Genomic DNA, 26882 nt, shown 5'->3' with positions numbered 1-26882 from the left:
AGTTAAAATTGGCAGGCGTAAAGGGAAACATACAGTTGGTGGATAGTGATGAGGATAGTGAGAAAGAGCGTCAAACTTGAAGGCTTCGTGTGAATCTATTTAAATATGTCCAAGCATTGCCTAGGTTTGACGAGAAGGCGGTAGAAGCTTTTTTCATTTAATTTGAGAAGGTGACTAAACAAATGAAATGGTCACAGGACATGTGGGTATTACTGATTCAAACAAAGCTGGTAGGTAGAGCTAGTGAAGTGTTTGCATCACTACCGGAGGAGGTATCTGGGACGTACGAGGAGGTGAAAAATCCATCTTAGGTGCATATGAATTAATGCCTGATGCCTACAGACAAAGGTTTAGAAATTTAAGGAAAGAATTTGGTCAAACATACATGGAGTTTGAAAGGATAAACAGAGTCATTTTGATAGGTGGATAAGGGCTTTTAAAATAGACCAAACGTATGAAGCTCTCAGAGAAATTATGCTTTTGGAGGAGTTTAAAAAATCAATTCCTGATGTAGTGAGAACTCACGTGGAAGAGCAGAGGGTTAAAACTGCGAGATTAGCAGCAGAAATGGCAGATAATTATGAATTAGTTCATAAATCAAAGTTTGGTTTCCGACATCAGTTTCAGCCTGTGAGGGATACTCAAGTGGAAGAGGTAAAGGTGATCTGATGGGAGATATAAGGAGAGTGTACCTCAGACTAAAAAAGAAATCCAGGAGGGTGGAAAAGAAATGAAAAGTTTCAAATGTGTTCACTGTAATAAACTAGGCCATGTAAAGTCACAGTGTTGGTAATTGAAGAAAAGCACTGGGAAGGCTGATGTGCTAAAACAGGATAAGACAGTGAGGTTAGTGAAAGTGGTAAAGGAAAGCCCAAGTGAAGTGAAGGAGGTGTAAAGGATTGTACAGCCTGTTGGTAATAGGTGGAATTCAGGGTGAGATGAGTAGTGTTCAATTATATAAGGTAAGGTTGGAAAGTCCTGTGAAGAGTGGTGAAGTGGTAGTAGGAGTAATAGAGAAACTATCTTGTCCAGGAATACAGTTTATCTTGGGTAATGATATAGCTGGATCGCAAGTGGGAGTGATGCCTACTGTGGTTGATAAGCCAGTGGAAAACCAGACAATTGACGTGTTGAAGGATGAATATCCTGGGATTTTTCCGGATTGTGTGGGAACAAGGTCGCAAAGGCACAGGTTAAAACAAGAGGAAAAATCAAAGAGTGAAGATGACGTTGAAGTGCAATTGTCAGAAACGATTTTTGATCAGATGGTTGAAAAAGAACAAGAACAGGTGAAGGATGAGGCGGATATTTCTAGTTCAGGAGAATTGGCAGAGTTACAACAAAAAGATGTAGAAATAAAATGGATGTATCAGAAAGCATACACGGAAGAGGAATCTGAGTGTATACCAGAGTGTTATTACCGTAAAAGTGGTGTCTTGATGAGAAAATGGAGACCTTTACATATGCAAGCGGATGAAAAGTGGGCAGTTCATCAAGTCGTATTGCTGGTAGGGTACAGAAAGGAGGTGTTACGCGTTGCACATGAGGTACCAGTGGGAGGTCATTTGGGAATAAGGAAAACTCAAGCTAAAATCCAAAAACATTTTTATTGGCCTGGACTACAAAAAGATGTAGTTAAATTTTGTCAATCATGTCACACATGTCAAGTGATCGGGAAACCCCAAGCAGTGATAAAACCAGCGCCCTTAATACCCATTCCAGCATTTCAGGAACCTTTTACAAGGGTCCTAATTGATTGCGTAGGACCGCTTCCTAAAACAAAAAGTGCGAATCAATATATTTTGACTATAATGGATGTGTCTACTAGGTTTCCAGAGGCCATTCCAGTACGTAATATTACAGCTAAAAAGATTGTGGAGGAGTTACTTAAATTCTTTACTAGATATGGACTACCCACAGAAATACAATCGGATCAAGGATCAAATTTTACCTCAAGGTTATTCAAAGAAGTTATGGATAGCTTAGGAATAAAACAATTTAAATCAACTGCGTACCATCCAGAATCGCAGGGAGCGTTAGAAAGGTGGCATCAGACATTAAAGACAATGTTGAGGGAGTATTGTCAAGATTATCCCGAGGATTGGGATAAAGGAATTCCATTCGTACTGTTTGCAATTAGGGATGCACCTAATGAATCAACCAAATTCAGTCCTTTTGAACTATTTTTTGGTCATGAGGTAAGAGGACCACTTAAATTGATTAGGGAAAAATTGGTCAGTGAGAAATCGGAAATTACATTATTGAATTATGTGTTAAATTTTAGGGAACAGTTAAAGAGAGCAGGTGAATTGGCTGGACAACATTTGAAAGTTGCACAAAATGTGATGAAACGGGTCGCGGACAAGAAATCCAAACTTCGTAGTTTTGCCAGTGGAGATAAAGGTTTAGTATTGTTACCAGTGGTAGCTGAACTTTTAAAAGCTAGGTTTTGTAGACCTTATCAGATTGAAAGGAAATTAAGTGAGGTGAATTATGTGGTAAAAACACCAGATAGAAGGAGGACTCACCGAGTATGTCATGTGAATATGCTTAAAAGGTACTTGAAAGGGAAGGAGAGAAAAAGGAGGAGGTTTTAATGATTCTAACTCAAAGTGACGAACCAAATCCAGATGACTCTGAATTTGACATACCTCAAATTAAATTGGAAAATGAGGATGTTCTTAAAAATTGGGATAAATTGTTGAGTTATCTTCCAGAGGAAAAACGAACTGACCTGAAAGAGTTATTGATATCATATGGGCAAGTTTGTGGAGATAAATTGGGAAGTACTAAAATGGCTACACATGATGTATATGTGGGAAATGTTGTTCCAATCAAACAACATCCATACAGACGTAACCTTTAAGATTGGCACAGGTTAACAAAGAGATTGAGAGTATGCTTAAAAATGGCATAATTGAAGTGGGTTGTAGCCAATGGAGCTCACCCATAGTGATGGTACCTAAACCAGACGGTACCCAATTTTTGTGTGTGGACTATAGAAAGGTTAATGCAGTTACAAGGACGGACTCTTATCCTATCCCACGTTTGGAGGATTGCGTTGAGAAAGTGGGACAATCAGCTTTTATTTCAGAACTGGATTTAATTAAAGGTTACTGGCAGGTACCTTTATCCGAAAGGGCAAAGGAGATTTCAGCTTTTGTGACTCCAGATGGTATATACCAATTCAAAGTTATGCCATTTGGCATGAAAAACGGCCCAGCCACGTTTCACCGGTTAACTAACAAAGTCGTTTTGGAATTACCCAATTGTGCGGAATACATCAACGATCTGGTAATTTTCAGCCAGACATGGAAAGAACATTTAAAACATCTGATGGAGTTATTCGATCAACTTCAGGAGGCGGGTTTGGTGGTAAACCTAGCCAAAAGTGAATTTAGAAAAGCCCAAGTCATTTTCTTTGGCCATACAATCGAACAGGATTGAATGGTCACACGGGATGTGAAGCCAACAGCTATTGACGAGTTTCCGACAGCCTCAAGACAAAGGGAAATAATGCGATTTCTTGGCATGAGTAGATTTGATCGAACATTTGTGCAAACGTTTTGGAGCGTGATTGAACCACTGATGGACTTGCTGAAGAAACGTCGAAGATTTCAGTGGACAGCGGAGTTTCAAAATGCATTTGACTGCCTGAAAGCTGTGATAACCAATGCTCCTGTGTTGGAGAATTACAAGGGACTCTGTGATCATATTGAACTAAAGTATCTGACTTTAAAGAGAAATGCCGAGGTGTAGAGAAATGGATGGATCATGCAGAGACCTTTATGTTCAAGGAGACTGTCAATCAAGAAGGATTTCAGTTGGAGGAAGAAAAACGAGAAAAAAAATGGACTATATTATTATACCTGTTGGCGTGTGTTGTTTTTTGAAACAATAAAGTATATTTACTGTGTGAATTTCTTAAAGGACAGTGAAAAGGTGAAAAATGAAACCATCTTAAAGTTGATGTTTTTTTTCTTGGGGGAAGGAGGAGGTGTCATGTGAGAGTACCTTTAAGAAATGGGTGTTTATATGTGGGTGTGTATATATATATCTGTAGTGAGAGTATCTTTAAGAAATGGGTGTTTACTACTGCAGTGATGTCAGAGAGTGGGTGGAGCTGGGTTGTGTCAGCTTTTTACTTTAGCTTTTGAGCAGGCTGCAGGGTATGTTTTAATTTCGTTTTCAGTGTTGAAGCTGAAGCCAGACCAAGCAGGTGTACTGCTGTTCTCTCTGCCATCAAAAGACTATCTCTTGATCATTTGGTGAATTCAGAATTATAAATGTTCTCAGTAGTGAATGTTAACCTAATGTGCTTCTGATAAATGTTTTATTTTTAAGTCGTATGGATGTTAAAAAGGAAAGCTTAAAGGTTTACTTAGTGTTGTAGTCTTTGGGGGTTATAGTTGAATTAATGGTTGCTAAGATGTTCACTATATGTTTAAAAAAGGTTAAATTGAGTTCATAGAATAAACATCGTTATACTTTAAAAAAATAGTTTTCCATTTCTGCTGTACCACACCTGTAGAGTGGGCCGTGTGCTCCCCATACCACAATCTGGTAAAAGTTGTGGGTCAGGTGAATTCCATTATACACTTTGGGGTTCTCTAAACCCTGTTCCATAACAACTAGAAACCAATTTATGTCAGTGAACATAGGAGTAGTAGGTGAACAGAACGTGGTGCGAATTAAGACCCATGCGACAGAGCGTTGGATGACATTAAAGGGTGGAAGGTGGCAGACTTAGTGATGGTGCAGATATGTGGTCCGACTGTCAGCTCCAGGTCAAATATGATGCAGTAGATACTCTGGATACAATTAGATAGATATAAATGGAACCAAGTGAAAACAACAAAGCTTTGGACAAACTCAGCTGGTGAACAGTAGAGAGGTACTGGAGGAGGATAGTGTGATCAACAATGTCAAAGGTTGCAGACAGGCTGAGATCAGTTCATCTTTTTCAGGGTCTTATATAACATGTGACCTTGATAAGAGTTACTTTGGTACTGCGGCAGGGGCAAAAAACCTGATTGGAGTGATTCAAACATGAGTTCCATTTTTTTAATGTCTTATTTCTAAGGTGACTTTGTTTCTCTTTAAAATTATAGCATTTACCTTATATTGCCTCTCTTCATTTGTCTCACCAAAATATATCTCTCTGGGTTAAATTTCATCCCCAAATGTCTGCTCATTTTACCAATCTCTGTCCTCCTGAAGCCCATTATTATCCTCCTTACAGTTTATTACATTTCCAAGTTTTGTAACATTTGCAAACTTTGACATTTCTGTCCTGCATATCCAAGTGCAAGTCATCAATACGTATAAATCAAAAGAGCAGTGGCTCCTGAGGGACACCATAATATGTTATCCTCCAGTCTGGAAAAACAACCGCTCACTAATACTCTGCTTTCCTGCCATTAACCAATTTTGTATCCACACTGCCACTGTCCTTTTAATCCCCTAGACTTTAATTTTGCTGTTAAGTCTATTATTTGGTACTTCGTCAATTGTCTTTTGAAAATCTATCTACGCGACAGCAAGCATATTACCCTCATCAGCAAAAGATTCGAGCAAGCGGGTAAACATGATTTGCCTTCAATAAATCAGAGATTACTTTAATTTATTAGTCAATACTTTTCTACATGACATTTAACTTTGTCCTGCATTACTGAGTCAATGTTTCCCCACCACTTGCACTTGGGAGGTCCTGAAAACTGTGAAGGTAGAATAGATTTAGCTAGATGCTAAATTTGTTTCGATCCCATTCCAAAATGATTTGACCTAAAGTATCAGATACTCCGGACTGCTTGTTTAAAACTAAAGCTGCTGATTGTGTCTGGGATCATTTGCCAAAAACTAACATGGATTAAAATAACATCCCGCATTCCTTTTACTGTTTTTACTAGGAGTCTTGTCCAACTAGATGAAGCACAGAATAAACAATCAAAATAAAGCAACATTTACAGTAAAATGGAGATGGTCCACATTACACCATTGATATCAATTTAACATTGGCTTTCGCAACTTGTATAATGTATGAATTTTCTAGCCCATTAATTTTATTTAAAATCATGTCAAGTGATATGCTTTCAGGAATTTTGCTTGTGTAAGGGTTGCAAATTGCATTGGGCATAATTATCATGCAGTCACTTAACATGTTCAAATCACAATGTCCAAGAGCACACAGTGCTTGAACTATGATTTTTGGATTCAATTTCTCAGCATGTTTGTACAACAAAGCAAACAGTAATTCTAGCATAATTTATTTGGTGCAGGTAATTTTTGTTTAAAATTTTAAGGAGTTGGTTTACAAAACTATTGCTGTCAGGAAATCAGCCTGTGAAGTTAGCAACCATAGTGCCAAGAAATTAATGATGTCTGCACAGCAATCAAAACATGACCCACAGTCCGTTAAGGTTTGCAAATGAATGTCTAGTAGAGAGCTTTGTATATTATTGATAAAAAGCAAGTTTATTTTTATTAGTGAAAGTTTTCTTTCTGTTGGCAAAGTTCCACTGTAGATGTAGAAAGTTCCGTTCCATTTTGTATCACAGTTGAAAGTAAGTCTTATAGCGATGCTTCACAGGATATTGAGCATTACTGACTTATTTTAATCTGATATGAATGCACCATGATTTAAAGGTGCCCTGCTGCTCCTGCCTTCTTTTCCCTCACCAAAAACACATTCTTTTGGAAATAAGTACTTTGGATCAGGCCCGACAGCATGCCACCTCCACTAAGTCAAAGCTAAACTGTATTGACTCAAATGTTTTCCTTGAAATAAAGCCAACTCAAACCAAATCCTGCAAAACACTACTTCGCAAGTGCCTGAGGGCTGGTTTCCTAATGTTAAGATTTATAAAGCAAGTGGGTATCATGCATTCCACTGGTTCCCTAGACCAATGCTGTGCATAAAATATATTGAAACATCTATCATAAGGCAACCCTGTGACATGGCACAGGCTTATATCCTTTATCCCCTGCACAGCGAACTTTCAGCCTCAGCTGAGCAACTAGGCAGCATCATTGAACAGAAGTGAGTCTCCATAGGTTAGAAAGAAACTAAGAAAAATCAGTGTCAAGGCAGCTAGAGGCTGTTCTTGTATGTTCGTGACCCAACTACACTGACACATTGGTAGATGGGTCTGGAGTAAGTTGTTAATGTTTCAAAGAGGAAAGAATGCGCTGTACCGTGGAAGAACATTATGGAATATTCAAAAGATGGGTGAGAGCAGAGGCTCTACGACATGAGGCAAGATTTGATTTGGACTTGCATAAAAGATATATTGGATGGAAAATATTACTGTCGCGCCACCACAATTCTCAACCATCAGCCACCTGTTTTGCAGGCAAGAAGCTGGCAGTCAGCATAATGAAATGAAATGAAAATTGCTTATTGTCACAAGTAGGCTTCAAATGAAGTTACTGTGAAATGCGCTAATTAGGTGAAGATGACCGACCACACAACTGATTCAAATCCCCATTCAGCAGCACTCCTTAAAAGCTGAACAATTACCTCCTTTACTCTGGCAAGATAAACTTTTATTCTAGAAATTTCACAATATCGTCATTTTTTTTAAAAATCAGAAGCTGAAATTAAAATGAATTAGTGAAGCTTTAAGTGGTGAATTTAATATATTCAAGTAGAGCTAACATTCACCATCTCATAGGTTGGGGCTTGATGGAAAATACAATTAAGCTTTAGAAAGCCACCACTCCCTCACTTTTCCTTGCTCAACAAATTGCAGGTAATTTACCACAGTCATTTGGAAGCTATTTTCCCTTTCGAAATCTGCCAAACTGCCCTGTTAAAGAGTTAAAGCAACATACTGCAAATGACAGAGATCGGAAATAAAGACAGGAAATTCTGGAAATACTCAGTAGGTGGGGCAGTCTCTCTCTGAAGAGAGAACGAGTTTGTGGGCTGAGTTTTTCTGCCCCGCCCTGGTGGCGGGAACAGGGAGGCGGGAAGATAAAATGATGGTGAGCCACGTTGAATATAATACATTCCATAGTTTCTCAATGGCAGACAGGAAATGGACCCAGGTGCAGGCCCAGATGCTGGGCGACATCCAGATTAACATATTTAAGTGAGCCATTAGACTCATTTAAATATGTCAGTGCCAGATTCTCCTGAGGCCCGGGAACGAATGGCCCGCACATGGGAGTCCTCGTCATGGTGCCGTTTAGCACTGGTCCACACAAACGTGGGCCTGGGGAGGGGGGGGGGGGTCTTCCAGGCCATCGGAGGTCCCTGTGTTGTCGGGCTCTGGGCAGAGTAGTACCCTGCACTCCCGCTGTCACCCGGACACCTTGGCACTGCCAGCCTGGCACTTTGGCAATGCCATTCAGGCTGGGTGGCACTGCTGGGGTGTCCAGGTAGTACTGCCAGGGTGCCCAGATGCCTGGTTGCCCGTGCCAGGGATTGACCTGGAGGTGCCCTGCCCTTATGAGGTGGAGTGAGAGGTGTCGGGGGAGGTCAAGAATCCCCTAAGGGGCAAGTTGGGGTAGTGGGAAGTCAGGAGGCCACGGTGGAAATGCTGAGGGGGTGAGAGATCTGGGTGGCATTTAAAAATGTCTCTTCCTATGCTGACGCGCTGAGCTCATCAATGCAGGAAATGAGATAAGTGCGGCTTTGGAAGGGTGTTTCCTACGGAGGCTAAAAAAAAAAACAGTCTTGTTTGATAGCGGGGTCATTCTCGGCGCTGCAGGTGCCAGAACGGGACTCTGCTTTGGGGCAGCACGGTAGCACAGTGGTTAGCATTGTTGCTCCACAGCACTGATGTGTTGGGTGCTCTGCTACACAGACGAACCAACACGGTTGTGGATGGTACAACTCAGTTTTATTACTAACATATTATTTACGGTGGTAAATTGGTTACTGTGGTTCGACCATAACCCTTGAATCTGTGGACCTATTCCTAACACTATCTTGGAATGGCACTCAGCACATGGTGGATGTCTGAGTGGCTTGCTGCGAGCTCTGTGCCCTGAGCTGTCTCCTGCTGGAATGAGCGGGAAGTGTCATTTTATAGTGTGTATGCTCTTGCCGTTTTATAGTGTGTATGCTCTTGCCTGTGATTGGCTGTGGTGTTGTGTGTGTATTGATTGGTCCGTTGATCTGTCCATCAGTATGTATGTATGTTTGCACCATAATGTTTACCCGAATATCATGACATCCTCCCTTTTTTACAAGAACATGTGCCTATGTGGTTATAAATAGAGATGTGTACTGAGTGCAGCTGAATGTGTGTGTGTGCAATATCTACAGCATGTACATGAGGCTAAACGATATACAAGGGGCGATGTCAGGTGCGACATAGCAATGAGGTTGCACCATAAACAAAAGACGGGGAAATGTTGAACGTCAAAACGAACTCCTGTAACGACAAGGAAGAACAGAAACATATTAACACAGTGGTATTATGAGTTCAATGTTCAAACAGGCTCATAAGTCCAGTCTAGTAGGTGGGCAACGAATTCGGGTTGACCGTTAGGGTGGCACACCATTCATCACCCGGATTGACACTGTTCACTTGCAACGGCTGGTGGGATCTGCCTGGAGACATCCGGTTCCTATCAATGACCGCAATACGGAAGGCATCCCGGTCGTCTGTGTCAGTGGTCTGGATATCGTCTGGGCATGACTCGTAGTAAGGAGGCTGAATGGTCCACAGGTCCCTGCGAGGTTGTCAGAATTTGAGAGCATTGGCAGGTTGAGCTGCTCGACAGCAGGCAGCGTAGTGGCCCATCTTGCCACAGCAGAGGCATTGTCGGTTTTTTGCCGGACAATGCCGCTTTAAATGTGCGGCTCCGCAGTTGCCGGATGTCGTGATGTCATGGCGTTCGTTGCGCCACCGCGCATGCGCAGTTCGGTCTTGCGTCGAGCACGCCTGCGCATCACGTCCCTCTGTGTCGACATATTTTTTGGCGCGCACAAATGTGGGAGGCCGCGGAAAGCACGCGAAATGGCCGCCCTCGTCCGGGCCGCGGGCCGGGAGGAACTCGATCGCCTGGACCCGTTCGGCCTCGTAGGACGCCTGCCTTGCCGATCCGGCCGCGTAGGACCCCTGCCGCACCGATTCGGCCGCTTGAAATTGGGAGTAGCGGCTGGGCACGTTTTCATGAAGGACACAGGCTTAGATTGCGGAGGCTAGGGTGAGGCCTTTAATTTTGAGGAGCTGCTGGTGTAGGGTGCCCGAGGTGACGCCAAAAACAATCTGGTCCCGAATCATTGAATCGGAGGTGGTGTCGTAACCGCAGGACTGCGCGAGGATATGGAGGTGTGTAAGGAAAGATTGAAAGGGCTCATCCTTACCCTGCAGGCGCTGCTGGAAGAGATACCTCTCGAAACTCTCGTTTACCTCGACGCTGAAGTGTTGGTCGAGTTTGAGAAGGACCGTCTTGTACTTGGTCTTGTCCTCACCTTCCGCGAACATCAGGGAGTTGTAGACATGGATGGCGTGTTGGCCTGCCGTGGAGAGGAGGAGGGTGATTTTCCTGGTGTCCGAAGCGCTCTCCTTTTCATTGGCTTCCAGGAAGAGCTGGAAGCGCTGTTTGAACAGCTTCCAATTGACGCCAAGGTTTCCAGCGATTTGTAGCGGCTGCGGCGTGCTGACGGTGTACATGGCGCAGGATGGCAGATTCCTGAGGATTCGGAGGTAGGTATGGCAGTTACTGGGTTCCAATCCTGGTCCTCTGTGTTGAGTGTTCTGCTACAGACGAACCAACACGGTTGCGGATGGTACAACTCAGTTTTATTACTAACATATATTTACAATGGTAAACTGGTTACTGTGGTTTGATCATAACCCTTGAATCTGTAGACCTATTCCTAATACTATCTTGGAGTTGCACTCAGCACACGGTGGGTGTCTGAGTGGCTTGTTATGAGCTCTGTGCCCTGAGCTGTCTCCTGCTGGAATGAGCGGGAAGTGTCGTGTTCCCCGTTTTATAGTGTGTATGCTCTTGCCTGTGATTGGCTGTGGTGTTGTGTGTGTATTGATTGGTCCGTTGATCTGACCATCAGTATGTATGTATGTTTGCACCATGATGTTTATCTGAATATCATGACAAGCACCAGGGTCTCAGGTTCGATTCCCGGCTTGGGTCACTGTCTGTGCGGAGTCTGCACGTTCTCCCTGTGTCTGCATGGGTTTCCTCCGGGTGCTCCGGTTTCCTCCCACAAGTCCCGAAAGACGAGCTGTCAGGTGGATTGGACATTCTGAATTCTCCCTCCGTGTACCCGGACAGGCGCCGGAATGTGGCGACTAGGGGCTTTTCACAGTAACTTCATTGCAGTGTTAATGTAAGCCTAATTGCGACAATAAAGATTATTATTTAAATCGCAGCCTCCATTTTTGGTTTGCACAGTAGCATAGATCTTCACCCTGTCCAACTGTACATCAGAAATAATTGTACCATGTGGCTAAAAACAGAATGTTTACATGTGTTGCTGAAAGGGGCTATGCAAACAAGTCGTGGAAATCTTTCCTGTCTGTATCAATCAGTTCAAGGAACAAATAAAAACACAGACATGCTTAAAAAGAGGAACTAGAAGTTAAATCTGCTGGATGATTGGACCGCAACACTGATAGTTAATTTAAATAATTAAATAATTAAAAAATAAAACTATTCTGCAGTTTAAAAAGAAACATGAGCAGACACAAGAAATTAAAATTCACTTACCTTTCACAGTCAGGTACTGTTGCAGGTATGTGTTTTTTTTTTAAAAGCCTATACAAGAAATGTTCTATGCAAATGAGCACAGTGGAGAGAGAACAGATCTCTTCAGAACAAATTAACTTGGTGTAGAATCGCTGTACAAATGTGTTTGACCAACAGAAATATGGGAAAACAGACCAATGTGTTAATCTATAATACTCCCTAGTTTTCTATCATTCACTAAAAAAAAACTGTACCATTCAAGCAAAGGTCTGGAACTTTCACCACAGCGACTAGAGTCATACTGAACCTTGTAAGTCTTGAAGTTACACTGCGCAAATATTTAAGTAAACGGTTAATACCAATGTTAAAACAGCAAAGGAATTCATCTGTTAATATTCACATCACGCTTCCGAGGTGATTAGTTTTACTCTGATTTTGAATTATAACTGACATATTTGCATTTCGAAACACAAAGATTAGAAATTGCCCAAGTTGCATTTTTTACTTCACAAAACAAGACATAAATCAAAATTATCACCCTGCATCAATTTTTTTTTTACAAACAAATAAAAGAAACATGCACCTCTTGTTCAGCAATACAATGTAGCTTCCTCATGAATCTCAGATTCTGCTCAGCATTTAACATAGACTTTTGACACATGATACAACATATGAGAGTCATTAATCTCATGAGTGTGTTTGTTTTTCTCTCTCCCTCCCCCTTCCCTCTGTGGGTTATAGCAATCCCCAATTTTTGCAGAATCAGACTCACCATTGGACCGATGGATGCAGGTATGCTGGTTATCACTCAGAAAGAATCCCTCTTTACATTGGCATTCATAGCTGCCCATGGTATTAACGCAGATTTGCTGACAGCCACCATTATTGTCATCACATTCATTGACATCTGAAAATTTGGGGAAAAAAAGATGAGATCATTCAGCTTGGCGACAGTTTTGGGATACAAAGTAAAATACCAGCCCTCACTCAAAACCACGATGGCAAACTCAACACAACCAAAACTAGATGTCAACAGCATATCAGGCAGTGCCCGCTGCAAACTTGAATTTTACCTGCATGCTAAAGTTGCAGTAACAAGAACATAAAAGGCATGGAATTAGAACAGACCAGTAAACCCGCTTCTTCCAACCTATATACCCTCTGCTCTCCTGTAAAGTGAATCTATACTCTTTAATTAGCTCATTGCAATTGTCTACCCTCCATCCCCAAATCCATTCAGCTAGTTGGTTAGTTTTTTAAATAAAAAAGATACTTGGGATATCATGAACTGGATTTTCTTTTCTGACAGAAGAACTCATGACTGCAGGGGTAGAGGATAGGAAAAGGGCAAGGTGCTGTGTGTAAGTTGCACCATTCTGGAATGGAACAGCAACTTGTTTGTAAATAGGATCTTTGAGAAGTCGTAAAACATGATCTCCTCTGATCGCCTCTGACCCGTCTTTCTCATCTGTTCATAGTTGCTTTGGCTGAGAATCTACCTTACATCGAGATGGTAAGTTTCTCAAAACCTTGGATTTTGCTGAAGGCTTGTTAAGTTTCCTTCTCCACTCTCAGGCTAAGTTAAATACCCTCCCAGTGTCTGTATTATCCATTTCTCTTCTGAATGAGGCCAGAAAGGCACGAATGTTATCAACTCCCCACAATGGAACTCCAATTTTTCCAAAATAGGTAGCGACACCGCTGCCAAAGATCTGATGGTTATTGCAGCCTTCCATGTTTCAGAAATGAATGAAAAAATAATTATCAGGCACAGGTATGTAGCAAGAAAAATGTAGGGCCCTATCAAGGCTTGCCCCTTGGTCACATTATCTGTGCTCGGAGACCCTTAAACATCCAGCAATGGAAACAGATTAGCTCTGCATTCAGTAGGCTCTTGTTTCAAACCAATAAAGATGGTATCCAATGTACATTCTGCACCTTTAGCTTAAAAAAACCCATATCAAACACCAGAACAATTGTTGTGGGACCCACGGGGCTGGGCCAATTAGGCTTTCCGTGAGTCTTGTGGAGAGGAAATCAGAGTATTTAAACCCGGCCTGTGTGTTGAGCCGGGCGTGGTAGTCCCTGCTGGGACCTGCATACATAGTCTTTTCATACTTCTGTAAATTAACCTTTCGTTCCCATTGCTTCACGTGCGGTTGCTTCTGTGAACTCAACAACAACAAAAGGTTCTTCAGCTCAAGCTGGCCTCCACTACGTTTCATGTAAAACCCACCTTGTCTTGGATTCCACCAATTGTATTTCATTTTCTGAGAAATAATTCTCTATACATACTTCCTTTTCCCAGACGTAATGAAGCAAAACTTCAGGATAGATATTCGGGTACATGTCTCCATTCTTCAACCTTAACTGGCAGATTCCATTTTCCTATTGCCAAGAGCTCTACAACTTCTGTAAAATGTTTGATCATCTCTGTCTTTACTTATGCCTATTACCTTCAATCCCATTCAATACTTGATAATTATACTGCTCTTTTCAGTGTTAATTGGTATGCCTATAATTGCTTTTCCTGCCAGTTTCTTTTTTAGTCCTCCAACTATTCAGGGGAAACATTGTAGTAATTTTCAGATTTATTTGAAATCTGTTCATTTTTAAATTGTTTTTTCTAGCCTGAGATTAGAGTCCAAATCAGATAAGCTGCTTACATTCTCAGTATCAATCTTCAGCCTTACAAAAAAAATGCTCATGGCTCCGCCTTTCCTTACACACAAATAAGATGTCCTGAACTAATTTTCATAACACTGAACCCCAAATCCTGATATCGGGCACAATTCAGTGACCGCGTTGTGCCCGGCACGCCGAGTAAATAGCGGGAAAGGCCAAAATGGTGAGAATATCATTAATATTCGAATCATGCACGTGTGTGCCGCTACCCAGGGAGCGTGCATGCCAGCTACATCCTGGGGCACTCGAAGATCCCCTCTTTCTTCAAAGACAATCCCAGGATGATGGCTTGGCTCATGGGGGACAAGGATTTACCGCTGAGGTCATGGCTGATGAAGCTGGTGCAGAGGCCTGAGACCGAGGAGGAGACGCGGTACAGCGAGTCCCACGTTGCCATCCGTGCTGTCATTGAGCAGCGCATCGTCCTGCTGAAAATTAATGTCCGATGGCTGGACTGCTCTGGCGGTGCTCCAAAGGGTCTCCCGCTTTGTAGTGCTCTCCTCAATCTGGCAAAGCAGAGGGGCGACATGCTGGAGGAGAAGGAGGAGGAAGGACATGTGGCCTCATCTGATGAGGAGAAGCCAGTCCAGGAGGGGCTGGAGGACGAGCCTGAGGAGGAGTTGGAGGATGGAGGACAGGCAGCGGCGAGAGTCCAACATGCGAGGATGACCAGGGAAGCCCTCGTCGTTTCCAGATTCTCGGAGGGCGAGGCTGTGCCCATCAGCTCAACATGCTCCCCCCATTTTAGTCCCTCCCAATTCCCCCCAGACCATTTCCCTCCCTCCCCACAAAACCCTCCAACATTTCCCACCCTCTCCCACAATCCTCCCCCACCATTTTCCTCCCTCACCCCCAATCCCCTCACCACCATTTCCCTCCCCTTTTCCCCAGAAAGACTCCTAGCTTTCTGCTGCCATCGCACTTACATCCGTCCTCTGAATGTGGTCAGGGGGCTTGAGATCTTGCACCACTGCGGCATTGGGGTGCAGACAGACGGTGAAGATCAATGTGACAGAGGCTTCACATGTATGAGGTGTGATATATTTTAATAGTGACATTTTACTGTGACAGATTTCCATTGCCCCTACAGATGGTGACCTGAGCAGTGCCCACTCAATGCTCCTCACTCTTCTTGATCTTCCGTGGTCTACTGCTATGTCTAGGTGTGTCCCCGGATGCGCACCAGAGATGGAGGCAGCCTGCTACTTTCCATGCCCTGTGGTCTTTGATGCCCTTGGAGGACCTCCCCTGGAGGGCCTGGAGCTGGGGACCCCCGACCGACTTACTGATTCCACTGGAATCACCATGCCACCCTGTTCTGCCCGCTGCCCTTGAGATGCGCCAGTATCAGGAGGGGGGATTCAGAAGACATGGAGATCGTCGTCGTCTCATTGGTGGCAGGCCCCGGGTTGGACTCCAGCACTCCCTTGCCCCTTGCAGTGCCCGTACGGCCGTGGAGGACTCCATGGGATGGAAGGACACATGGAATGAGCTCCAGAGGCCTCCGAGTCATCGAGCGCTACCAGCTCTAAAGGCTCCCCATTGTCTGCGTCATGTTGTCAATGCCCTCAGCGATGCTCCTCAGTGACTGGGCCATGCTCTGGAGTGCCTTGACAATGTCTTTCTGCATCTGTGACATGTCCCTCACCAACTGAGACATGATGCCAAGGTTCTCAGCCATGGTCGTGTCAGACTAAGCCATGCCTCAGACACCATCACTCAAGGCAGATACGTTGTGCTCCAGGTTTTCCACTGCAGTCACCACCCTAGCAGTTTTTACCACATATAAGTACCACATAAATTTTCAGCACCATCTGCTGCACCAGAAGGCTTTGGGACTCCTCCAGTAGGCCTTGCAGTTGCTAGAGTTTTGCTGACGCCCCATCCTGAATGTCATGGCTGTGTCCGATCACCTGCATCAGCTCTGGGAGAACTTGTCCAGAGGCTGGGCATCTGGCTGGGACCCAGCTGTGTCCTCGGATCCAACAGACCTCCGACTGCTGTCTCCCTTGGATATTCCTGCCTCCACCTGATGTGCATCAGCAACGGTGTAGTGCCCACGAGATTGTGCCCAAGAAGCTTGTTCACTAGTGTCACCCACCGGGGTGTGTGTTTCTGCGCTGATGGAAGGTGCGGTTGATAGCTGTGGTGCCTCAATGGTGGTCTCCTCGGAGTTTTCATCCGAGGTAGTCTCTTGGGTGGCATGGGGGTGGTGGGGGGGGGGGGGGGGGGGGGGGTGACTCCGGATGGCCCGGCCTCATCAGATGGAGATCCTGCGAGACAATGGACATGTGGTCAGTGAGAGGGAAGGATCATTTTGTCTGACTACTCACTCGAGCCATGTCATCTGGGTGAAGGCGCAGTGGTCCTCAACTCTCTGACGCAGGCCAACCTTGCTGTCAGTGACTGCTCTCCCCTCGGGAAATCCTGCGATTGCCAAGGCCGGTTCCTCGCAGAGGGTGAGGATTCAGTCTCTGGGACTCTGCCCTCTGCCTTGGCCCTTTCCGATTATGGGCTGTCTTCTCCGGTGGGGACAAAGAGAATGCTTTGTGAGCCGCACGCTTGATTGGTCGGGGGGGGGGTCTCTAGCAGGTGGCATGTGTGAGCTCCACACCTGGACATGAAGCGGTTGTGCTGGTAGGTGCCAGGGGCTTCTGAGGAACAAACACAAGGATCGGATGTGCGGGGATGTGAGGTGTCGTCCAGTGATTTGTGCGTGTGGGGGAGGGGGGGGAAAGAGTGGTGTTGGGAATTTGATGGGTGGCAGGCAGAGCTGATGCCAGGAGAGAGGTGGTAAGGTACCCTTGCAGCTAGTTGAAGGTCATTGATCTTCTTCCGACATTGGACAGGGGTCCTCCTTGTCATGCCGCCCACTCTGGCAACCGCTATCACTGCCTCCCAGGTGGCATTGCTGACCCTGCTGCTGGTCCTCCAACACCCTCAGGGGAACAGGGTGGCCTGCCTCTCATCCACAGCATCGAGAAGCCTGGCCAGGTCGGCACACCCAAAGTGAGGACCAGGTCTGCACGCTGTTATGCTTGTGTGTTGACTGGGAGTGAGTGGTGAGGGAGAATTTCAAAGCAGCTTCCCTTTGTTACCGGCGAGCTGCTGAGGTATGAGTTGGGTGATTCAGATAGTGAGACAGCGTTAAATGTCACAAATGTCGTGGGTGCTCGTTTTTGGCACTAATTGCCTTTGAATATGGGCTGCGATCTGGTCAACGCAGTCGCTGCAAAACAGCCCACCAAAAGTGCCCAAAACCAGACTTTTGTTCTGTTGAATCACGCCCGTCATATCTGCAACCTTCTTTACCCATTTGTGTGCATTATTGTTTGTTTGTGGTTATTGTACTTGAAACTTCATGCAAGATTCCAAATTTGGACTTGCTAGAAATCTAGGCAAGAATAAAGTAATTTTCTTCAATGTTAAATTAGCAAAGAAGTTGAGTCAGAATGCTGCACTTGCCTTGTGGCAAATTGGGCTAAAGAGGAATTTCCAATGAATGCTAAATAAAACATGAAGGGAAGAAAGACTTGAATTATTTATGCAGAGGTTTTCACAACCACTGGATGCATCAAAGTGCTTTATAGCCAATCAAGTACTTGGGAAATGTAGTCACTGTTATAGTGTAGGAACGTCACAGCTAATTTTACACACAGCAATCTCCCTCAAAGAGCAACGCCACAGTGACCAGATAATCTGGTTTTCTGATGCTGATTGAGGGCAATATATTGGCCTGGATACCGGGGATGACTCCCCTGCTCTTCGAAATAGCGCCATGGCACCTTTAACAAAAGATAGCAACTCCAACAGTGCAGCCTTGATTTTTTTCCTCAAGTCCTAGAATAGGAGTTGTAACCAGGTCCATGAGATTCAAAGGCGAGTGCCATCAATGGAGCCTCAGGGCAGAAATGGCTGTCACGAGGGGACATAGTGTTAAAGTGATTGGAGGAAGGTACAGGGGAGATGTCAGAGATTGAGGTGGAATTCTCCACTCCCGCGCCGAAGTGCCCACGCTGTCGTGAACGCCGTCGAGGTTCACGACGGCACGAAACGGCCCCTATCCCGACCGATTCAGGGCCCGATATGGGCTAGGAGCGGGGCCGCGTCATTTACATGCGCCAGGCCTTGTCGCCACGTAAAGGCGGCGCCGCATACATGACGCGGCCGGCGCCGCATAACTGGCGTCACCCGCGCATGCATGGTTGCCGTCCTCTCCGAGTCTGCCCTGCAAGAAGATATCAGACGGATCTTGCGGGGCTGCGGAAGAAAGGAGGTCCTCCTTCAGAGAGGATGGCCCGATGATTGGTGGGCACCGATCGTGGGCCAGACCCCATTTGAGGCCCCCCCCGGTGCGAGATCCCCCCTCCTCCCCCCACAGGCCGCCCCCCCCCCCCCCAGCGTTCCCACGCTGTTCCCGCCGGCAGCGACCAGGTGTGGACGGCGCCGGGGGGAACCCGCCGTTTTGGCCTGGCCGCTCGGCCCAACCGGGCCTGAGAATAGCAGGGGTGCTGGAGAATCGCCACTTCGGGTGTCTCGGGCGATTCTCCGGCCTGCGCCATGGGGAACTCAGCGGGGCCGTTCTCGCCGCTTGGGAGAATCGCGGGAGGGCGTCGGACCGGCGTCGCGGGAAAATTCGGCAACCCAGGCGATTCTCCCAACCGGCGCGGGAGTGGAGAATCCTGCCCAGGTTCTTTACACAGAGAATGGTGGGTGCGTGGAATGCATTGCCAGCGGAGGTGGTGGAGTCTGAGGCATTCGGGACATTTAAGAACTCTTGGACAGGCACATGCACAGCAGTAAATTGAAGGGGTGTAGGTTAAGTTGACGTTAGATTAGGATAAATGGTCAGCACAACATCATGGGCCAAAGGGCCTGTATTGTGCTGTACTGTTCTATGTTCTATGTTCAACTGACAGACTAAAGAAAAGGGGGATTTAATCATTTATTTGCTCATTTGAAGTAGGCAGAAACTAGGAAAAAGAGGAAAAAAAATTGCTCTACTGTAGAATATTTGCGCATCTTGTTTCAATTTGCATTATTTAGTTTTATTTGCATATCTGCCATATAAACCAGCAATTTCAGAGGATAAATGGATCTTACTTGAATTGTGGGTGTTTGTACGCATGAAATAAATGACTGAATCATGACTGAAGCAACCCTCCGCACAGTTCAGTTATTTGCCAGTCTTATTCATGTTTACATATTACCTCATGTGCTTCAATACTAAATGGGCATTTAATTATTCTGGTAAAACTACAAACGATGCCAGAGCAGGTTCATTAAAACACACAAATCCAATAGTTTCAGCTGAGAAATGGCATCCCAGTATGCAGGGATAAGTGCAAAAGGTAAAATAAGTCATGTGAATATTAATATATTTTTCCATTTTTAAACTTGCAATCTGAAGTGATTTGTTGATTCAAGTCAGATTTTTCCATAATAGGTATTTTGATCACATTACTTGTGGGACAAGTACCTTCCTGCATTGATTCTTCTTGACATTTTTATGCCTGTCATGAGAACACTTAGAATTGGAGCTGGAACTATTTATTCTTGGTCCATGAGAGTAGGGGAATGGTACCTGTTGATTGCCATATTAGTTTGGATGGTTGGCTTTGCCTGTCAATTTGGTAACTATTGTTGATCTGTATTTATCCAGAGGTGCATCCATCATCTTTTGTTGTGAGAAAGACTGAAGTTCAAGAACTGGGCTCAGAAAGAACACTTTCAATAAAGGATTAATGTTCACAATGCTCTCTTAAGTCAAACTTGCATTTTTGTAGACATCGTTGTAATTTCATTTTATTCCCTGTTGTATGTTTAAAGACATGGCCCTGACCTTTAGTGGATTTTGAAGCAGTGGGGTGGAGGGAGAAGTGTGAAACTTCATGGACAGGATTCCCTCTAGGATCCTGGCTGCCCCGACCTGAATGCAATTTTACATTGGAGCGGGCAGGGCTGATGTGGGTCCCCTCCTGTGAAGGCCCCAGTGACCTCCAGATCTCCCGGCCTCCCTCATTCCCTGGCCAATACCCTGGGGCCCAATTGCCCCCCTCGCAATCCCCCAGGTGTCCCTTGCCCTTCACTCACCGGGGCCTCTACCACATACCTGGTCTCCATGTCCCAACAGTTAGCCCTATGCACATTGCTGCAGTGCCTCCTCTGGCCACTTCAGCACTGTGCCTGGAGAGATGCTTGCCAATCTGATTGGCCGACAACTCTCCAAGGTGGTACTTCCTCCTCATTACGGATGGCCAACCCCCATTAAAGTATAAAATGGTGGCTGGCCTACTCGAGTCAGTGAGAATGTATTCCTGAAAAATTCAGGCTATGGCTTCCAAGGATTCATAAATCAATCATTCTTGGTGAGAAAGATGTTGTCAAAAGTACTGGGGCGAAAAAAGTCTTTATTCTCTCCCAGCTCTGTCCGCCAACATTACAACCAAAGTAATCACAATGTGCATTTCTCTATGGTGCTTATAACAAAGAATGTGCTAAAGTGCTTGAAGGATACAAGGAAAACAAGCACGGTTAGGACGTGTGAACAAACGCTTACTCAAAGAAATGTGTTTTGATGAGATTTTTAAAAGCAGGAAAGATAATTAGGGAAGGAATTCAAGAGAGTAGCACTGTGTGGAGGAAATAAGAGCAATTACAAACTGCAGCATCAGACGAGCATAGTACTTGGGGGAATCATAGGGCTGTGGAAGTTTGAGAAATTTGGGGGAAAGGTTGAAAAGGAGAAAGATTTTAAATTTAGTTAATTGGGACATGGGGAGCCACTGGAGACAGGAATGAAAGGGAAGAACGGTTAAGCAGTGCACAGGAGATATGTGATGCAATTTTGTACAAGTTGGTGTTTGTGGAATGGAGGAGAGGATATCAGCAAGGAAAGCATTACAATAGTCAAGATGGGAGATGACAATTACATGCCCAAAGCTTTGAGGAGGCAAGTGGAGGAGAAATTAGAGGTGGAAATCCTTGTGATGGTAATGGGTCTGAAACTGAGCTCAGATTGGAACTGGATCCAAGGCTGATTGAACTCCAGATGTGACCAAGCATGAGAATATAATAGACAATGTGGGAGTGGAGTTTGTTGTGGGGATTGAAGACAATGACCTCAGTCTTTGCGATGAGCTCGAGAAATTTGGTATTTATCCAAGACAAATTAGTTAAGCAATTGGACAGCAATGGAAATGATGAAAGGAAATGGCCAAAGGGCTGATATTGAGGTAGACCTAGGTATCTTAATTATCACCAAGACGTAGCATGTAGAGGTGGACAAGGAAAAGGCCAATGGTAGTTCTTTGGAGGATTACAAGGTTTATAGTGTAGGAAGGAGAGATGCTATCACTGGCAATGCACAGGCCATGTGAAAATAAGAAGCAAAGTTAGTATCCAAGATTGGGAAATGAAGGAAAGGCATTGGTATAGAGCATGCCATGGTCACGTGTTGAACAATGCTGCAAGTTTGAGTGAATCAAGAATGGATAATGCCCATGGTCCCAGTCACAAAACATTTAATTTGGTGACTTTGACTAGGGCTGAAATTATGCTTTGAGGTCAGATGCCAGACTGTAAATATTTGAAGTAATGAGAAAAGAATATTGGACCTTAGAGATGACAATATGAACAAAGAGTTAGAGTGGGGGCAATTATTGTAAAGCATGGAAGGGTGAGAGGGATGCAGTGCTTGAGGAGAGGGAATGATTGACAATGTTAGCTGGTACAATGGTCAGAAAGAAAAATTGGGTGATCCACTAAGTGAGAAAGATTATGGACAAGATGCACTTTGGGATTTTGTGGGTAACATTCTAGATAGAACCAAAATAAAAGAATGGCATTCCAATAGGTGTTAAAGCCCCCTGGACATACATTTCCTTACTTCCAAGTTCAAGGGGCAAATATTGTGTGTTGACAACTTGCTATTAATCTGACAGCTTGTTTAGTACAGTAATAGATGATGACAGATGTACAGTTTCAACTCCACAATAATTTTACATCATTTGGGACAACATTGGTTTTCTATATATAAACACTTTTATAAAGCTGACTTTTGAAAGTATTCAAAACTGTTTATTGTGAATATGTAGTTGAATTAATCTTATACTTCTGTCAGCTACTGCAGTTACTAATTATTCCCCTATAACAAGGAAAGGTCATATATTAGACCAGTTGGCAACAGGAATTTCTTGCTTAAATCAAAAAAAGTTCTTGATAATGTACGACTTCAGAAAATATCTAGCATGAGGAGTAAAGGAAGTTACGTGGTGCATGTTCAACAAATTAATCAAAATATTCATGTAAATCCTATCTAAAAAATAAAAATTACCCTTGAAATTGCATGGCTCCACAGATGACCTGGAGCATGCTCAACAGCAGCCTCATTGCGATGTCCAGATTTCACATCATTCTGGCCCCTGCTGCTTATCCATGTAAGGTGAGCAAACTAGTAAGGCACTAGCCTAGCCTGTTAAAGTCAAATGCTTAAATCTAGCTTTTAGTTCTCAAAGTTGATTCCAACCTTTTGCAATAGAAGTATACGTATTTTCTGCATTTGGTCATTGTTTCTTGATTGCCAAACTTCTCCACTGTATTATTGTATACTGCTGTAAAATTACACACTGTGGCTTCACAGCGCCAGGGTCCCAGGTCCGATTCCCTGCTGGGTCACTGTCTGTGCGGAGTCTGTACGTTCTCCCCGTGGCTGCGTGAGTTTCCTCCGGATGCTCCGCTTTCCTCCCACAGTCCAAGGACGTGCAGGTTAGGTGGATTGGACATGCTAAATTGCCCTTCGTGTCCAAAAAGGTTAGGGGGGGTTATTGGGTTACGGAGATAGGATGGAAGTGAGGACTTAAGTGGGTCGGTGCAGACACGATGGGCCGAATGGCCTCCTTCCGCACTGTATGTTCTTTGTTCTATGGCACCAAAACACAAAGTTCTCAGCTTAGCAGTCAGTGGATGGCATTGAGCAGCTGATCTCGGTCTCCGTTGAAGCAAGAAAATGTTATGTACCAAAGTTTCTATTATTTAATAGAATCACATAACTTATTATTTTGCCTCATTTTTTCTGTCTTGCCCATTTGTACCTGCTTGGTGGCAAGTAGCTTTTTATACTTGTTTGATGATGCATTGGAAGACTTGACTGATGGGGCCAGTGCGAGGGCATACAAGGGGTAGTTGGTTATCTGCAGGCCTGGTTTGTATCCGTGGCATTGATGGAGTTATACAAAGAAATGAAATGCAATGAAATGAAAATCGCTTATTGTCACAAGTAGGCTTCAAATGAAGTTACTGTGAAAAGCCCCTAGTCGCCACATTCCGGCGCCTGTTCAGGGAGGCTGGTACGGGAATTGAACCGTGCTGCTGGCCTTCCTTGGTCTGCTTTAAAAGCCATCTATTTAGCCCTGTGCTGAACCAGCCCCTAGAGTGACCATTCAAGCTGGTTTTGATATCTGTCTGCCGGTGCAACCTAAGTGAACTTTGCATCAACAAGGATATAAGTGGCATCATGGGCAGCAGTCTTTGCAGCCGGTGCTGAATTATCCTCATCACTTTCGTCCACCTCTCTTTGGAATCCTCTGCTGACAACATGTTCTCATCTTTTTCCTCTTGCAAAGCCAAACCTCGCTGCTGTGCAGTGTCACGCAATGGCAGAACAGTACAACCATTCTGAAGCTTTGGTGGAGTCATCCAGATTTGAAATGCTAGCTCTGTTCTCTCTCCACAGATGCTGTCAGACATGATGAGAACTTCCAGCATCTTCTGTTTCTGGTTTAGATTCTAAAGACCCTTGCTGGTTCATACCAAAGGGTATCTTGAGATACCAAAGTATCTGAAGTGCGTTTTGAGCATGCTGACGGTAGAGTAAAGGGGTACTGGTTATGTTAATTAGACAATGACGTTAATGATGATTTAAGCATTACTTCAGGGTCAGATGACCAAGAGGCTCAAGAGAGCAAGGCACAGATCTATCTGCGTCCAGAGATCAATGTTGTAAAATTTTGTTACCAGGAGGTCTTGAATGCAAATAGTTCCAAAAAAATAAAGTTTGAATGAAAACCTATACACCGACAAACTCTAAATCACATCAATGCCAGGCGACCTGTTCAATCACACAACCTAAGCTGCTCCATTTGTAACCCCTCCATCCTGAGGTCAGAGGGACGGGGGGGGCGGGGGGGGGGGGGGCAAACAGGGCAAGGTTGTCAGTGGAAGTAAGTGAGGGTGAGTTCATATGTGGCTTGAAGATGAGTCCTTTATTTCAGACTCCTTGAGGAGGGATGGCATAAGAGTCTTGAAATCTAGAGGGGGGGTGGGGGGGGGGGTATTGGTAGTAGAGATGTTGATAGAATCGTAAAGGTGAGATGAGCAGTGATATGGAAATATAGACAGATGTTCAAAAAGGTTTGGTGATTAGACCCAGAAGAATGAGGCAGGTGGGAAAAGTTCCTTCAGAAGGGAATAAAATTGTTATGTTACTTCTGGAGCACAATCAATGCTATGCACTCAGATGGGCAAATCATGGAGCTATTTCATTAGAGATAAAATTAGTTTAGCAAGACACTAGTTTGGTTGAGTACTGACAGAAGATGGGACTGGGCATCAGGTGATCAGAGAACTATAGGTGGGAGGGTCCGGGGAAGTGAGGGAAGTCCTCACCTCAAATCAACTTAAATATGCTTCAATAAGTGTCCCCAAAGTGTTTAATTTTGATGTCACATATACTTCAATTGAATCATCGTGACCTGTGTGGCTTTAATGGTCAATTCAATCATCTGTTCAGAGCAGTAAATGGACAAAATCCAAAAAAAACCACAAAGTATATTTTTTTAAGGCCTAATGGGGGTCTTGTGGAACAATGGGTAGCATCTCACACTGAGCCAACTTCCACTCCAGGACTTGATGGCCACGGAAGGTGTGTCCATAACCTGGTCCAAAGGGTTGATTAACAACTTAGAAATCCTTCAAATAGTTCCTATGGCAAGAGGTAAGTGCAGGATGATGTGTTATGTGAGTTGGTTCAACGTTGACTGCAATTGGATGCAGTGAAACTAGAAACAGGCTTCCGACACAGGAGATGGTCCAACACTATTTTATTGAACTTTCATTTAATTGCTGATTGCTGTACATAATCTGCTGTGGGTTGACACTCTATTAATCTAACTGATAACCTCCTACTGGCTTGCCCAGGCTAGCTCCCTACCACATGGAGATGGTGCTCACTGACTTGTGCACTCTTACTATCTCAGTAGCTGTGTTCTGTGAGAGAGAGAGAGAGTCTTAATGCCCTGTGGGCTTTATAGTTGTCGTGCCCTGTCTGGTGATTGGTTGTTCTGTGTCGTGTGTGTTCATTGGTTATCCTGTGTGTCAATCATTGCCTGTCTGCATCTCATTATATACATGAGTGGCTATTATGTCACAGGAGTCTCCTGGTCAGCCAGAGACTGCAGAAGACAATGGCAAACCACTGCACATCATGCCAAGCATATAACCATGGATATGGAAGTCAACGGTTGCCAATGCCCTCTTAGGGCATGGTAACCAGAAGAGTCAGAAAGAGAATGAGAATAATAATTAATGTAAAAATGTGCATACTATTTTACCAGACCCGTAACTGGTCAAAAAAAATTGTAACAAAAAAATAAAATCATGCCTCGAGGTCAAATATTACACTTGAGGAATAATTGAAACTTTTTTAATGCAAGGAAAAGCTTTCAGGTAGTCATTTGCAATATTTATTTTAAAGGAAACAGTTTGTAAAGATTCAGTAAGACAAAACTAAAACTGGATTTCCTTGCATTCATTTTCATCATGGTTTTCATTCTTTCTGGTCATCAGGTAATGCTTTAAATCATCACATGCCAGCCTACTGAAATGTTCAAGTTTGTACAAAAGATTAACTTTGCAAACTACTAATTGATTCTGTGTGTAATGTCTGTGTCCTCTTCAAAGTCTGCGAAGAGTCTAGACTGTGTATAACCTCTCCTACCAATCCCATCCTGTTCAAAAGACACCGCCTCGGCCTAACGTGACTTCCAACAGAATCAGCACATCAACAATGGGGAGGAGGTGATTGAGAAGGAAGAAGATTAAAATGAAAACTTTGTCACTTAATCCGAAACACAACAGAAGTTTCCAATAATTCCTACAATGCCCTACTCTTTATAATTATTCACTTGAAAAATAAATGGCAACAATTTTATATGTTTGCAGATGCTTTGAAAGGGAAATCTGTTAAAAGGTCCAGTGTCATCGGGAATTCCTCACTTGCAAATAAGAAATTCCTGTTGACAAATACTGAAGATCAAAGATCCTGATGGCTCACAGATTAGTCCATTTAGTAGCAGGGAAATTCAGTCAATAGTTATAATATAAACTCACAGGGAATACAGAAATGCATAGTCAATTTATACTCCACCCACGTTGTCAAGTTAACTTACTGGTGGAAGGAATTTAATCTATAGAATTTTGAAGGACAAAGCTCAAGCCCAGGGTTTTATTTTTAAATTAAAACATTCATG

The 26882-nt window shown here is 44.0% G+C and overlaps 1 protein-coding gene across 3 annotated transcripts in view; it reads right to left on the bottom strand.

Annotated features, from left to right (window-relative positions):
* Window positions 1-26882, bottom strand: part of scube1 (signal peptide, CUB domain, EGF-like 1) — a 406877-nt gene that overhangs the window by 288765 nt on the left and 91230 nt on the right. For all 3 annotated transcript variants that reach the window (XM_072484510.1, XM_072484511.1, XM_072484512.1), the window contains exon 4: window positions 12443-12577. In XM_072484510.1, coding sequence (XP_072340611.1) covers window positions 12443-12577 — 135 coding nt within the window. The remainder of the gene's footprint in view (window positions 1-12442; window positions 12578-26882) is intronic.

Source organism: Scyliorhinus torazame, chromosome 19 (genome assembly GCF_047496885.1).
Source record: "Scyliorhinus torazame isolate Kashiwa2021f chromosome 19, sScyTor2.1, whole genome shotgun sequence".
In the NCBI taxonomy this organism is placed as follows: Eukaryota; Metazoa; Chordata; class Chondrichthyes; order Carcharhiniformes; family Scyliorhinidae; genus Scyliorhinus; species Scyliorhinus torazame.
Note: the sequence above shows the minus strand (reverse complement) of the source record. Positions and strands in the feature narration are given on the sequence as shown.